Below are 16,411 nucleotides of genomic sequence, written 5' to 3' on the forward strand. Positions count from 1 at the left end.
TCTACTCACTAGGAATGGGACCAATTTTCTGTTCTTTGTAGCAAGTTTTTACTATTTGATCAAGATGAGTAATCACTGTCAGCTCTCCTCCTTGATGACATCTGTCTGTTTCCTGGCTGGCTGATGTCATTGTTATCTTTTTATCCTGAGTCCCAATATCTACTCAGGCAAAAACCTTCTCTCCTTACAGGCAAACTGTCCAAAGCTCATAGTTTTTAGTCTGCCTTGACTTTCTCTTTTCTGGTTTGTTCTAGTCATATGGTCTAGAGCAGTGGTTGGCAAACTCATTAGTCAACAGAGCCAAATATCAACAGTACAACGGTTGAAATTTCTTTTGAGAGCCAAATTTTTTAAACTTAAACTTCTTCTAATGCCACTTCTTCAAAATAGACTCACTCAGGCTGTGGTATTTTGTGGAAGAGCCACACTCAAGGGGCCAAAGAGCCGCATGTGGTTCGCGAGCCGCAGTTTGCCAACCACTGCCCTAGCCAGTTTGGCTCAGTGGATAGAGCGTCAGCCTGCGAACTGGAAGGTCCCAGGTTCTATTACGGCCAACGGCACATGTCTGGGTTGTGGGCTCGATCCCCAGTAGGAGGGCGTGCAGGAGGCAGCTGGTCCATGATTTTCTTTCATCATTGATGTTTCCATCTCTCTCTCTTCCTTCCTCTCTGAAATCAATAAGAATATATTTTTAAAAAAAGAAATACCCTGTCTTTCTTCTGTGCCTTCAACCTTTGCCTGTCATCTGGCTCTTTTCCCTTGGGATACAAATGTGCTTACATCACTTTCATTTTCAGAAGGGAAAGAAAAATGACTTCTCAATCCTGTATCTCCCTGTAGTAATTACTCTCACATCCTTCCTTTACTAGCCAGACCTTCTTTACCTTCTCCATTCAAACCCACCAAAATCTGCTTTCCAGTTCTGCCTCTCCAGCCCCTCCTCATTGCTACATCCCTGGATTGTTTTTTGGTGCTTCTCTTAATCTTTCAATTTGGAACTCAGAACTCCCATGAGGGTTTTTGTTTGTTTTGTGTTTTGTTTTTTTGTTTTTGCAGTATCTCCTTATTCCTCCCCTTCCCTATTCTTTTTGGACTATTCCACCCCTGCCTATGCATTAATCATTCTCCAAGTTTCTGCCTTGGCCTCCTTCTCTTCCCAGAATGTTTTTTTTAAAATATTTTTACTAGAGGCCCAGCGCATGAAATCATGTGCAGGTAGGGTCCCTAGGCCTAGCCTGTGATCAGGGCCATCTTCCACCCACTTGCCAGTCCCCAGTCCCACCCACTGCCGCCACCCACCCGGTTCCCCTCACCAGTCCCCAGTCCTGCCCCGCTGCCACCACCCACCCAGTTCCACATTCACCATCCGGTGATCAGAGCCTGTGGGCCAGTGGGGAGGGGGAGGGACCGAGAGGTGCTCAATGCACCTCATAGTGACTGGTTGAGTGGTCGTTCTGGTTGTTATGCCATTATGGTCGCTGGGCTTTTATTATATAGGATTGATTTTAGAGAGGAAGGGAGAGGGAGAGAGAGATAGAAACATCAATGATGAGAGAGAATCATTGATTGGGCCGCCTCCTGCACACCCCCCACTGGGGATCAAGCCCACAACCTGGGCATGTGTCCTGACCAGGAATTGAACCCTGACCTCCTGGTTCATAGGTCAACGCTTAACCACTGAGCCACGTCAGCTGGCAACATTACCTCTCCTGTGGCTTTAGTTGCAACAGACATTGAGGTTAGAGAGATCTGTCTTCAGATCCTTTCTCTGATACTTACTGTGTCACTTTGGGCATGTTACTTAACATCCTCAAGCTTCTCATTTTTTATCTGTAAAACAGAGATAATGATTGTCACCAACCTCATAGAGTTGTTGGGAAAGTTGGATTTGGGTAATGTAAGTAAAACACTCACCTGTAAAATGGGTATAACAATCGTACTAACCTCACTGGGTCATTGGGAGAGTTAATTTAATACATGAAAAGAACTTTTACAAGTGTCTGACACATGGCAGGTAGACAGTAAATATTAGCTATTTTGACTGTCATTGTTGTTAACCAGTAGATACTAGTTATTATTCCAGGCTCTAGAATGTCATAGTCAACTGTCTAGTGGACATCCAAGTTTAGCTAAACATGGGCATCTTTTAAAATTATATATATATATATCTCCTATATAATAAAGAGCAAATGGTCATCATGCCCTCATGCCATAACAGCTCAGACAGTCAACACTGGTAAGAGAGGAATGGGGACCAGTCAGGCACAGATGAGCTTGCGAGAGAAGAATGGGGACCAGCTAGGCTGCAGCCCGGGCGAGGAACAAGCCGCCCTCCCTGCAGTCCTGTGCGCCAGCAGCTGTGCCTGCGCCTGTGGCCCAGAGGAGGGACAAGCTGCCCGCCCCGCAGTCCTAGGTGCCAGCGCCTGCACCTGTGGCCTGGGAGAGGGACAAGCCACCCACCCTGTGGTCCTGGGCGCCAGCGCCAGCAGCTGCAGCCCGGGTGAAGCCGCCCGCCCACGGTCTCCTGCAGCTGTGGCCAGCCCAGGTGAAGCCTGCCCAGGTCCTGGGTGACTGTGGCTGGACAGAGGGAGGGAAGCCTGGATCCCGAGTGCCTGCGACCAGCCGGAGGAAGGAATCCTGGGTCCTGGGTGTGGGGTGAGGCAGAGGCAGTTAGGGGCAATCAGGCCAGCAGGGGAGCAGTTAGGGGAGATCAGTCAGGCAGGCAGAGGTGGTTAGGGGCCATCAGGCAGGCAAGCGAGCAGTTAGGGGCCAGCGGTCCCAGATTGCGAGAGGCAGTTGGACATCCCCTGAGGGGTCCTGGATTGGAGAGGGTGCAGGCCGGGCTGAGGGATTCTACCCCCGCTCTGGGCCTCTAGTGTGTGTGTGTGTGTGTGTGTGTGTGTGTGTGTGTGTGTGTGTGTGTATATACATACACACACACACACACACTAATATATACTAGAGGCCTGGTGCACTAATTTGTGCACATTGAAAGGACATTAATTAGAAGAAATATTTTAGAGGCTGGGAAGGGACCCCAGGAGGGCTCCAGGGCATGTCCAGCCCGTCTTGCTCAGTCCCCGTCGGCCAGACCCCAGCAGCAAGCTAACTTACTGGTTGGAGCATCTGCCCCCTGGTGGTCAGTGTGCGTCATAGCGACTGGTCAAACGGTCGGACACTTAGCATATTAGGCTTTTATTATATAGGATATTTATTGATTTCAGAGAGGAAAGAAGAGGGAGAAAGAGATAGAAACATCAGTGATGAGAGATATTGATTGGCTGCCTCCTCCACACCCCCACTGGGGATTGAGCCTGCAACCGAGGCATGTGCCCTGACTGGAATCAAACCATGACCTCCTGGTTCATAGGTCAATGCTCAACGACTGAGACACACTGGCTGGGCTAAACACAGGCATCTTAAACTAACATGTTCAAAACTGAACCTTTCCTCTTCCTCAGTCCCTCCAACATCGCTGCCACAGTAGTTCCCAAGCCTGGATTCACCCAGTAATCTTTACAAAATCCCGAGGGTGGTTCAATTGGTCTGGGGTGTGACCTGAGCAATAGAATTTGGAAAAGCTATCCAGGCCGTTCTTATGTGCAGCCAAGTTTGGTAACCACTGCCTGCCACTGAGACCCATAAACCTAAATTGCTTTCATATTTGTTTCCAATGCTTCATCCCAACTACTGCTACCTTATTTGAGGTCCTCATCACTTCTTTCTTCGATTCCTGTGCTAGCCTCTCCATCAGTTTCCTTGATTTGAGTCTCTCTCGATGCTAGTCCTTTCTTACTGCTTAGGATGTAATCTTTTGAGAACATAAGTCTGATATACCTCTGCTTAAAATCCTTAGGATGAAGTCCCATTAGTGAAGCATTCAGGGCCTGTCAGGATCTCATTTCTGTTTATGTCCTTACTAGAGGCCCGGTGCATGAAAGTTCATGCACTGGAGGGGGGTCCCTCAGCCCGGCCTGCCCCATCTCACAGTCCAGGAGCCCTCAGGGACGGGAGGTGACCCAGTGATCAGGGGAAGGCGATGCCCCATCACACCTCTGCTGCTGCCATTGCCGGCAGTGCAAGCCTTGGCCAGCCCTGGTTACCTGAGCCTCGGGCAGCCCTGGGCGGCTGAGCAGCCTCCATCTGAGGCTTGCCTGCACTTCGGGCTGGCCCTGGGAGGCTGGGTAGCTGCCATCCGAGGCTTGCCTGCGCCTCAGGCTGGCCCTGAGCAGCCAGGGCTGAGGGGACTGGGGGACTCCAGAGGCAGGCGCGCATGCGCCTGCTGCCCCAGCGGGGCTGAGGGGACTGGGTCCCGCCATCTTGTGGCTGTGGGTGCCACCATCTTTGAGGGCGTGGCAGTCAATTAGCATATTCCCTCCTTATTGGCTATGGGTGCTGCCATCTTTGAGGATGGGGCAGTCAATTAGCATATTCCCTCCTTATTGGCTGTGGGTGCCGACATCTTTGAGGGTGGGGCAGTCAATTAGCATATTCCCTCCTTGTTGGCTGTGGGTGCCGCCATCTTTGAGGGTGGGGCAGTCAATTAGCATATTCCCTCCTTATTGGCTGTGAGCATCACCATCTTTGCGATGGTGTGAGGGTCAATTAGCATATTCCCTCTTTATTAGCTCGAACTAGAGGCCCGGCGCTCGCCAGCTGTGAGCCTGGCTTCTGGCTGAGTGGTGCTCCTCCTGTGGGAGCACACTGACCACCAGGGAGGCAGCTCCTGTGTTGAGCATCTGCACCCTGGTGGTCAGTGCACATCATAGTGACTGGTCGTTCTGCCGTTCGGTCGATTTGCATATTAGGGTTTTATTATATAGGATATTTCTTTACATGGATCCAAGTTCTAACCATGGTAAATTATGTCAGTTTCCACATTATGCTCTGCTGTTTCACTCCTTGTATCTCCTGGTTGTTATGCATGGACTGCTTCCCTCTTCTCTGCTTGATTAACAACTTATCCCTGGCAGATCAGCCTGGGTGCCACTTGCCTCCTTTAAGTAGCCTGCCCTAACCTGTAGGCTAGGTTAGATAGCCTCCTCTGTGCTACCCTATCTCCTTGAGGATATCAATTACAGTGCTTATATGTTATCATGGAGTTGTTTCCTTGTCTCTCTTCCTGGATGTCACTACTGTATCCTGTTTATCATTGTACCCTTAGACCACTCTGTAGTGCCTTCCGTATAGTATATACTCAGTAAATACATATTGTATGAATGAACGTAAGTCCTCTACAATAGGAAATTAGTGTTACGTGCCCATTACCCATGGAAAGCCACGCCAGGAGGTGCAAACTTTCTGGAAAGGGCCAGATGGTAAATATTTTTAGTTTTGTGGGCCGAGACCATGCGGTCTCTGTTGCAGTTACTCAGCTCTGCACTGTAGCACAAAAGCAGCTGCAATACATACATGAATGAACGTGGTCAGATTTGGTCTAAAGCAGCCAAGTCAGACCATAGTTTGCCAAGCCACAGGAACAAAAGGAACTGGTTTTAGTAACTTAATTCCAAGACTGAAAAGGTGTAGGGGCCGATCTAGCCACGTTGGAATATCTTACTACTTATGTGACTATGACCATAACAGTCTTCCTCTGGCCCTTCAGCTACCTGTGGCTTTCAGGGATACCTGTTAGTCCTTTGTGGCCTTTATGCTTGTTTTATTTTTGTTTTTCATCTATTCCTGGGCTGGTCTTGCCATTCTATCCTGAATTTCTTTTGCTCATTCTTCTTGGATACTGAAACCTTCTCTGACTAGAGACAAAGAGAATATTCACCCTTGGCATCAGCTCCTACTAAAATGCATTTCCAATCTTAATGACATAATTTTATTTTTCAAGAGTCTATTCCCTTATCTTAAATTCTGTGTCAGTTTGTACCATCCAAATACAGTGGAACCTCAGTTCTCGAACTTAATTTGTTCCAGAAGGCTGTTCGAGAAGTGATTTGTTCGAAAACTGAATCATTTTCTCCCATTATAAATAGAATTAATCTATTCCAGACCCCCAAATGATTCCTTGTTGTAACTTTTCTTATATACAGTACATGTCTAATTTACTGTTTAATCTGCAAATAAACACTTATTATCTTAAGTTTATCAAGCCACCCCTACTAGCCTTAAAGGAATCACTTTCAGCATTTGGTCCAGGGATGTCCTTCAGGTCAGCATGCAGCATCTTTGCTTGTTCACATAAAACTGCCTCTGAAGTGCTGTCACTGCCTAACTGCTTTTCCTTTATCCAAATCAACAACAGTTTTTCTACCTCTTCAATTGCCCGTGATCATTGTTTCTTTCACATATTTAGCAACATTGGCACTCTTGATGGCTGCTTTATGTTTTAAAAATATGCTAATCCTTGATTTCTCCAGCAACAAAAGCATTCTTTCCTTTATTGTCTGAGAGGTATCAGCTTGAAAGGATTGTCAGTGGAAGTTTGCTTTGACAACAGAGACCTTTTCTCTGAACAACTTGGTCAAGAACCGAATTGTTGGAAATGGGAGAGGTTTGAGAAACGAGGTTTGATTGTAGATATTAAACTTCATAAGAATTCAGGGACCTTATCTTTTTAGTTAGTGTTGGCATGGCATATCTTTTCCATTCTTTTATGTTTTAGCCTTTCTGTGTATTAATATTTAAAGTGTATATTGTTAGGAACCTATAGTTTTGATAATCCAGTTTGATAATCTTTTTAATTGGGGTATTTAGTCCAATTACCTTTATTGTAATGATTGATATACATGGGTTATTGCTGCCATCTTTTTGCTTTATATTTGACCCACTTTGCTTTATGTTCTTCTCTCTGTTCTTGCCTTCTTTTGGATTTATTGACTGTGTTTTATTATTCCACTTTGATCCTCCATTAATTAGTTATAGCCTTCTTTTACTTTCCTTTCAGTAGGTATCCTACATATTATAATATATTAGAGGCCTGGTGCACAAAAATTCATGCACTGGCGGTGGGGGGGGGCGGTCCCTCAGCCAGGCCTGCACCCTCTAACAATCCAGGACCCCTCGGGTAGGGTCCCTAGGCCTGGCCTGAGATCAGGGCCTATCGGGGCTTTCCTTCCCCAGGCTGCAGGCAGCTGGCCCCACCCCCACCGCTGCCACTGCTTGCCATCTGTGCAGCGCTGCCCCCCCTCCCCTGCCACCTCTGCAGGTGACAGGCTGGGGTGCAATGGCTTGGCGGGCCTGGGCCTCCCTCTTTCTTTGCTGGGGGGCGGGGCCAGTCCGGCGAGGGGCCGTCTGCCTACCTGATCACCCTAACCGCTGGCCTATCTACCTGATCTCCCTAACCACTTGCCTGCCTACTTGATCACCCCTAACCACTGGCCTGCCTACCTGATCACCCCTAACCACTGGTCTGCCTACCTGATCACCCCTAACCACTCTGCCTGCCTGCCTGATTGCCCCTAACTGCTTGCTTGGGGGAGGGGCCATCTGTCTATCTGATCTCCTCTAACTGCTGGCCTGCCTACCTGATCACCCCTAACCACTTACCTGCCTACCTGATCACCCCTAACTGCTGGGCTGCCTACTTGATCACCCCTAACCCCTCTGCCTGCCTACCTGATTGCCCCTTACCGCTTGCTTGGGGGCGGGACCAGCACTGACTTCTGGTTGGTCAGCCTCCGGTCATTACTTGTCGTTACGACCCAGGGTTTTTATATATTAGGATATTTTTGATTTGTTAGTCTAATACAAATGGATATTTTTTTTTTACTATTTCTCTGCTAATACTAGAACCTAAGAACACTTTTTCTTATGGTTGAGTAGTATTCCATTGTATATATGTACCATATTTTTATCCAGTCATCAATTTAGGGACATTTTGGTTGTTTTTATGTCTTGGCCACCATGAATAATGCTGTAATGAACATAGGGGTGTATATATCTTTGCAAATAAATGTTTTCAATTCTTTGTGTAGATACCCAGGAGAGGGATTACTGGGGCATATGGTAACTCTATTCTTAATTTTTTGAGGAACATCCATACTGTTTTCTTTTTTTAAAAAATGTGTTTTTATTTATTTCAGAGAGAGGGAGGGAGAGGGAGAATGAGATGGAAACATCAATGACGAGAGAGACTCATTAATTGGCTGCCTCCTGCATGCCCCCTATTGGGGGTTGAGCCTGCAACCTGGGCATGTGCCCTGACTGGGAATTGAACTGTGACCTCCTTCCTGGTTCATAGCTCGATGTCAACCACTGAGCCAAACCGGCCGGGCCATACTGTTTTCCATAGCGGCTGTACCAGTTTACATTCCCACCAGCAGTGAATGTGGGTTCCTTTTTCTCCACATCATCTCCTACACTTGTTATTACTTATCTTGTTGATAATAGCCATTCTAACAGGTGTGAGGTGGTACAGTGGAGGAAAAGAAGCCTCTTCAATAAATGGTTCTGGGAAGCCTGGCCTGTGTTTCTAAGTGGTTAGAGCATGGACCCCATGCACCAAAGGATTGCAGGTTCGATCCCCAGTCCCCATGGGGGTGCATGTGGGAGGCAACCCATCAATGTCTCTCTCCCACATTGATGTTCCTTTCTCTCTCTCTCTCTCTCCCCCCCACCTTCCACTTGCTCTAAGAATCAATGGGAAAAATATCCTCAGGGGGGAAGTTTAACAAAAATAAAAAATTAAAAAATAAATGGTGTTGGGAAAATTGGAAAGCTACATGCAAAAGAATGAGACTAGACTACTGTTTGTCCCCATATACAAAAATAAACTCAAAATGGATCAAAGACCTAAATATAAGATCTGAAATAATAAATTACACAGAAAGAAAACATAGGTACTAAACTTATGAACTTTGGCCTTAGAAAAGATTTTATGAATTTGACCCCAAAGGCAAAGAAAGTAAAAGCAAAAATAAATGAATGGGACTATGTCAAACACAAAAGCTTCTGTGCAACAAAAGAAACCACCAAAAAACCAAAAAGGCAACAACTGAATAGGAGACGATATTTGCAAACAACAGCTCCGACAAGGTGTTAATATCCAAAAACTAGAAAGAACTCATCCAACTTAACACCAAAATAATTATCCAATTAAGAAATTGGTGGAGGACCTGAACAGACACTTCTCACAAGAAGACATACAAATGGCCAACAGATATATGAAGAGGTGCTTGACTTCACAAGCTATTAGGGAAATGCAAATCAAAACTACAGTGAAAAGTCAGCTCTTTGTCTTGTTGCTCCTTGGAAGGTCAAGTGTCTTTCTGTCTCTGCTTTTGATTTTCTATATTGTGTACTCTGTGCCTGCCAGACACTGTATGCTCACTGGGGTAAAAACATAACTAAAACATGTTCCCTGCTCTTAGGATCTTACATTCTAGTAGAGGAGGAAATTATGTCAACAAAGAGAACACAACATGATATAAACTCTAGCAAAGATGTATATTTGTATTATTAAAAAATGTATGACAGGGGAGAATGATCAGTTCTTTATAGGATGAGCTTTTAAAGGCTCATCAATGGGAATTTAAAGGCTATGAGAGAGTTCACCAGGTGGACAAAGGCATGAAAGGGGACCACATTTCAAGCTCAATAGCCACATTGCATAATGGCTGCTGTACTGCACTGTGTAGGTCTGTAGCTTACTTGAAAATCTCCTCTTAGATTTTATCCATGTCCCTGCAACATCTGGCAATGCCACACCCATCTTTCCCCTGAAACTTTTGAACCATTTCATTGTTCTGGTTTTGACTCCTCTGTCATTCTTCCTGGCTCCTCTTATTGTACTCCATCCGAAATGTGGGAACCCCCCTTGATTTAGGCCTGGACCTCTGGGCTGTCTCTCCACACTATTCCTTGCTTTTATTTGCATCTTCTCATCCCAGATCAACTCGCTCATCTTCCTTCCTTCCATCCTGATCCTTGCTAAACTTAGATCTGCCTCCCATTTCACCAGTTCAACCTTAAAACTTCAGAGTCATCCTTGACACTTTCCTGTCTTCTATCACCCATGGTCCATAAGCTACCAAATCTTGTGGATTCTTCCTTCTTAACGAATCTCCAATCTCTTTCTTCCATCTCTGCCATCCAGTTAGTCCAGTACGTTATCATCACTTCATGTCCAGGCAATCTGAAATATTTTCCTTTGTACAGTTCATCCTGCAGGTCATCTGTTGGCATTTGAGGTCCTGCACATTTTTACTTTAATCTTCTTTCTCCGCCTTACTATCTGCCATTCCATCTCATTTTCTTTTCAAATCAGTTAGCCAACTTGTCTCCAAAACTTATCACCCACATCCATTTGGCATCTTCAGAAATTCTCTCTATACACACACACACACACACACACACACACACACACACACAAGCATGCACACACATACGCACGCACGCACACACATGAGTGCACACATGCACGCACACAGCAGTCGGGAAATATGAACGCTTGTATGCCTTTTCTATGAAGATTTTTTTCTAACCTAAGTGACTCCTTTCCTCTGAGCTTCTGTAGCATTAATTTACTAATGTAGTAAATTAACGTGATGCTGCTCAACCAGACTGTTAGCATTTTAAACAGTTGAATTTTGAGCACTCTGAAAATTGTATTCTTTTGTGTGACAGTGTCTCGCACATAGTTGTAAATCAAATGATTGTAAGTTGATCATTCAAAAAGTCCTTCCTTGATCTAAATATTAGCTGTAGTATTGTTTTGAAATGTATATGGTGAGGTTAGATGTCTTTTATTTGAAACATTCCATTATTCGTGGGGAGAATGTCCGTTTTCTAAAATGGACTCTTTGACCTGACAATGTAATACAATGCAATTCTATAATTGCAGGGAGAGATATTGGAGAGAGACAGAAGTAAACATTTTTGTGGATTTTTCCTTAGATTGACACCGTCAGAATTGTTCACATTCATTCTGTCATCATCTTGCGACGTTCTGATAAGAGGAAGGACCGAGTGGAAATTTCGCCAGAGCAGCTATCTGCGGCCTCAACGGAGGCGGAGATATCCTTAGTGGTTGATGAGCAGTTTTTATGTGCTCTGGGGCGTCTAAGCCAGGTCCCTCTGTTTGCTACCTTAGCCTGCTTTAGGAGGAGGTTTCACAAGTTTTCTTCCTGGTGACTCCCAGTGTTCATATTTGCCCCTTAGATCCAATTGCTTGGTTAATCAGAATTTTAAAAAAATTAAAAATATTTTTATTGATTTCAGAGAGGAAGGGAGAGGGAGATAGAAACATCAATGATGAGAGAGAGTCATTGATCGGCTGCCTCCTGCACGCCCCACACGGGATGGAGCCTGCAACCCAGAATGTGCCCTGACCAGGAATCGAACCTCCTTGTTCATAGATCGACACTCAACCACTGAACCACGCCAGCCAGGCGGTTAATCAGAATTTTTGTCCACTTCTCCTTTTGAATGGCTTTTATTGAAGAATTAAAAATTTCTAACATTCCTTCTCTTAAATGCCCAGAAATCCCAAGGTCAAATCCTATGACAATGAACTCTATGAGGAGTCCCTTCGTCCTCCTTCCCCCCCCTTCAGTCCCTTATGCCCCTCTTCCCCAGTTTTCCTTGTATCATTTAATTTCTAGGCTTTTTACTATCTTGGTCTATGTTGTTTGGAAAGATTCTCTTTTTGAGGCTGCCTCTCAAAAAAAAAAATGCAATGCTGAGAACTGAATGCAATATTCCATGTAAAATACGACCTAAGTATGGTCAAATGGGACATTTGCTTCCTATGATCTGGACTCCATACTTCACCTAGTCTCCTCACGCACTTGTGCTGATCAGTGGTCTGTGGAATACTCCAGGGGGACCCTCTGTGGATCCACAGAGTTTTTCCCTCTGCTGCTTTCTTCCCAGTCCTCCACCCTGCCCACTCTAGCTGCTGGACTGTCCGATCCATCTCCCAAACCCAGGGAGCCGGGTTCCCTTTCCTGCTCTGTGGCCTGGACATTCTCTCAAGGGCTCACCTTGTTGGTTTTTATTTCCCATTTACTGGCCTTCCTGTTTCATATAATCGTTTGTTTGCTTGTCTCAGGCAGGAGAGAAGTCCAGTCCCCGTTACTCCATTTGAGCCAGAAGCAGCAAGCCCATTCATTGGTATTTAAGCAAACAAACACAAACTCTGCCAAAATAAAATTCCCAGAAAAGGCATGTGTTCTTGTGATTATGTATTGTAACTTCCAACTAAAACGAGTCCATTCTCAAAATGGGAGAGGGATGGCTGGACACATTGTTGCGTGTTAATGTACTGACAGGACAGTGAGTGTCTATCAAGCCCTTACTCCGCGCCAGACAAGATGCTACTTGCTTGGATTACCTCATTGACTCTTCACTGTGTGAGCTGGACTCCCCCAATCTGCAGCTGAAGAAAGGGGCTTTACAGCAGTTAAGTAATTTTTCTTGGCAACTGAAAAGAAAAGATTACTTAAAAAGTATTCTTTCTTAGACTCAGTCGTATAAAAAAGGGTTATTGTGTTTTAATGTAAGTTGCAGGGAAGTGAGCCAGCATTTTACACTTTCGCAGCAATAGTCTTAGTAAGTAGCATCTGAAGGGGAGAGCTTATCTCTGAGTTGAGTTCTTTATATTTTATTGATTTTTTTACAGAGAGGAAGGGAGAGGGATAGAGAGTTAGAAACATCGATGAGAGAGAAACATCGATCAGCTGCCTCCTGCACACCCCCCACCGAGGATGTGTCTGCAACCAAGGTACATGCCCTTGACTGGAATCGAACCTGGGACCCTTGAGTCCGCAGGCTGACGCTCTATCCACTGAGCCAAACCAGCCAGGGCTCTGAGTTGAGTTCTTATCTCAAGTTAGAGCCCCAGAATTATGGGAAATTTTTATTTCCAGAACAAAGGAGGAAACGATTCCTTTAGGGGCTATTTCTAGACAAGTGGGGAGACGGAACTAGGTTCATTGGATCTCTGCGCATGTGACAGGCACCTCACACAGACACCAGAGGTGTTACGGGACAGCCTCCTGACTCAGAGGGAGAGAGCTGTGCCCAACCTCGAGTCTTGTCTTCTCATAGAAATGAATTTAAATGAGAAAATTGCAGATGATTGCATTGTGATAAAGCCAATTTATTGAAGCAATTAAAGCAAGCGAATTTATTAAAGAAGCAAGGCAAGCAAATACGTTTCATTTCAACCAGCTAGGAGCACAGATGGGCTTTTCCGGCTAACCTGGAAAAGTGAGTACCTGGCAAGGGTTCTAGGTGTTGTAAGCCCTCCTGTCTATAGGTCAAAGATTCTCTTGTTGAATATCTTGGTAGAGATTGATTCTCAAGGTCCCTTTTAACTTTGTTGTGACCTTCCCAGAATTCATGAGAAGCACCGGGCAATTTTATCTTCCAAGCCTTGAGACTCCTGGCGTCTCTGCTTAGGGAGTAAAACTGCCCTTTTTTTCCTTCCCCCTTCCCTCCCCCCTCCTTTCCTGCATTCCTTCGTTAGGGAGGCTTTTAACCATTTGCTCTCAAGTGTCCTTGGCTGGGGAAGATAATGGCTTGTTATTTGCAGGCCAGCTGCAGATTGCCCACACGCTTTGGCCTTGTTTGAACTTTCCTGTCTCAGTTTCCCTATTCCTTCTGCCCTGGAATTTTCCTAGCTTCTTATTATCCTGTAACAAAACCACCCTGGTTGCTATTGTTGACATTGGTAGCCTGCCAGAGAGAAAGCAAATGAATTTTTAAAATCTTGTATTTTTCAAAAATGGGATTAGGATGGAGCGAGAGAGAGGACAGAAGAGTACTCCAGTTAATAATGTAAGTGACTTCCAAAGATTTAGAAAAGTTTTTCAGACAGCACAGTGATAAGTATTTCAGTGATCAAACATGAGCTAAGGAGAATGTAACTATATACAATAATGGCAATCGAGTGGATTTCACTTAAAAAAAAAAAGAGAGACTCCCTTTGTTTTTAAATAGGAAGTCTGGGAAATTCTGGGTATCGACCTTACTTCATTCTTTTATTGACATTCAATTGTAAATGGTTTGTTTTAAACCTCAGGATACTTTCTGAGCCCTTGTCAACATCACTGCTTTTTATTCCCACAAGTTGATATTACCTTGACAGACACACAGGTTGGCTGAACTAACAGGTCGTCCCATGAGAGTGGTGGGCTGGTATCACTCCCATCCTCATATAACTGTTTGGCCTTCACATGTTGGTAAGTAGGGGGTTGCAGTGTTTACTGTTCTTAGACATGAATATGATTTTCCTTTTCCATTACGTGGGCTATGGTTGCTTTAAAGCAAAAGTTAACTATCCTTAAACAGGTGTCCTAATTTTTATTGTGCTACTAGAGGCCCAGTGCACGAATTTGTGCACGGCGGAGGGTCCCTAAATCCGGCTTGCAATGACGCCTGCGTCCCACACCCCAGAGGCCTGCCCATCCGCCCTCCCTCTGCGGGCCGGGGCGTGCGGGACGCTGGGGCTGGTCACCAGCGTCCAGCACCCTGGCTGCTATGGGCGCCTCCATCTTTGTGACAGAGTGACGGTTAATTTGCATATTACCCTTTTATTAGATAGGATGTTTTAAAAGTAATGGTTTACATCATATTGATTATTTTTAATAGAGATAAAATTTCAGCACTCCATTTTGAATGAGCAGCACTGTAGTCAGACAACCAAGTCAAAGTGTCAGGTAGACAATTGGATATATGATTCTGGAGTTTGAGGTAGAAGTCTGGGACTAGAGTTTATTGTGTGTGAGTTGGGAGTAGTTAGTGTAGAGATGAGGTATGAAGCCGTGGAACAGGATGAAATCCCCCAGGGAGTGAGTATAGCCCTTGGTATGCCACTATGTCAGGAGGGGGAAGATGGGAAGGATCCAACAAGAGACTGGCAAAGATCAGTCACGACGGTAAGCGGACATAGGGGAAGAGTGGGAGTGGGAGGCCAAGAGAAGACAGCTTTAAGGAGGGTACAGTCGGGTAAATTGAGGGCCAAGAATAGATCATTGGTGATCTTTTTTTTAAATATATTTTATTGATTTTTCACAGAGAGGAAGGGAGAGGGATAGAGAGTTAGAAACATCAATAAGAGAGAAACATCGATCAGCTGCCTCCTGCACACCCCCCACTGGGGATGTGCCCGCAACCAAGGTACATGCCCTTGACCGGAATTGAACCGGGGCCCCCTCAGTCCCCAGGCCGACGCTCGAAGCCACTGAGCCAAACCGGTTAGGGCTCGTTGGTGATCTTGATAAAAGCACTGTGGGTGGGATGGTATGGACAGTAATCTTTTTCAGACTCAGATAGCCGTTCTTCAACGGTGGTTGTGGATGAAATGGAATGGAAAGAATGCTTATGAAGTACCTTTGATGTGCTAAAAAGTCTTGCAATTTAAAAAATACAAAGCCCTATGAACGTAGGGATGATGTTTATTCTTATTTTACAGATGAAGAAATAGGCTTAGAGGTATTAACAATTTTACCAAGGTCATAGAGCAGTACAGAGACGGTTTATACAATGCTATTTATTTTCTGCAACAGTTTCAGCAACAGTTACTAGGTACTGTTTGGTCTTACTCTTTACTTAGGAAGACAATGGGGAGAAGTCCCAATCCAGATCAAAAAATAATAAGGGTAAAGAATGTTTAAGACAGGGGTGTGCAAACTTTCTGACTTGAGGGCCACAATGGGTTCTTAAACTGGACCGGAGGGCCGGAACAAAAGCATGGATGGAGTGTTTGTGTGAACTAATATAAATTCAAAGTAAAGGAGCAGAGGGGAGAGCAAGAGAACCCTCCACTCTTTCAGCTCCGCGGGCCGGATAGAACAGCCGAACGGGCCAGATCCGGCCCGCGGGCCGTAGTTTGTCCACGGCTGGTTTAAGAACATATTGCTGCCCGGTGGTTTGGCTCAGTGGTTGAATGTTGACCTATGAACCAGGAGGTCATGGTCTGATTCCTGGTCAGGGCACATGCCCAGGTTGTGGGCCCAATCCCGGGAGTGTGGGGCATGCAGGCGGTAGCCGATAAGTGATTCTCTCTCATCATTAATCGTTTCTATCTCTCCCTCCCTCTTCCTTTCTGAAATCAATAAAAATATATTTTAAAATAAAAGAACATATTGCAGCTCTAACCGGTTTTGCTCAGTGGATAGAGCGTCAGCCTGCGGACTGAAAGGTCCCAGGTTCGATTCCGGTCAAGGGCATGTACCTTGGTTGCAGGCACATCCCCAGTAGGGGGTGTGCAGGAGGCAGCTGATCGATGTCTCTCTCTCATCGATGTTTCTAACTCTCTATCCCTCTCTCTTCCTCTCTGTAAAAAACCAATAAAATATATTTTAAAAAAAAGAACATATTGCCAAATGAAGTGGGTATAAGTCACTGGACCAAACCACGCACTGCAGTGTTTTGTTATAATACCCGATCTTTTGTATCCTTCATATAAACAATGGAATGAAGACTTCAGATCTTTAGATTTTGCCTCTGTTTAGTC

The 16,411-nt window shown here is 45.2% G+C and overlaps 1 protein-coding gene across 2 annotated transcripts in view; it reads left to right on the forward strand.

The window, feature by feature from the left end:
• BRCC3 (BRCA1/BRCA2-containing complex subunit 3) overlaps nucleotides 1–16,411 on the forward strand; it is a 29,760-nt gene that overhangs the window by 1,816 nt on the left and 11,533 nt on the right. For both annotated transcript variants that reach the window (XM_080653940.1, XM_080653941.1), the window contains 2 exons: nucleotides 10,846–10,965; nucleotides 14,048–14,135. In XM_080653940.1, coding sequence (XP_080510066.1) covers nucleotides 10,846–10,965; nucleotides 14,048–14,135 — 208 coding nt within the window. The remainder of the gene's footprint in view (nucleotides 1–10,845; nucleotides 10,966–14,047; nucleotides 14,136–16,411) is intronic.

This window comes from Plecotus auritus (assembly GCF_963455305.1).
Source record: "Plecotus auritus genome assembly, chromosome: X".
NCBI classification, from domain to species: Eukaryota; Metazoa; Chordata; class Mammalia; order Chiroptera; family Vespertilionidae; genus Plecotus; species Plecotus auritus.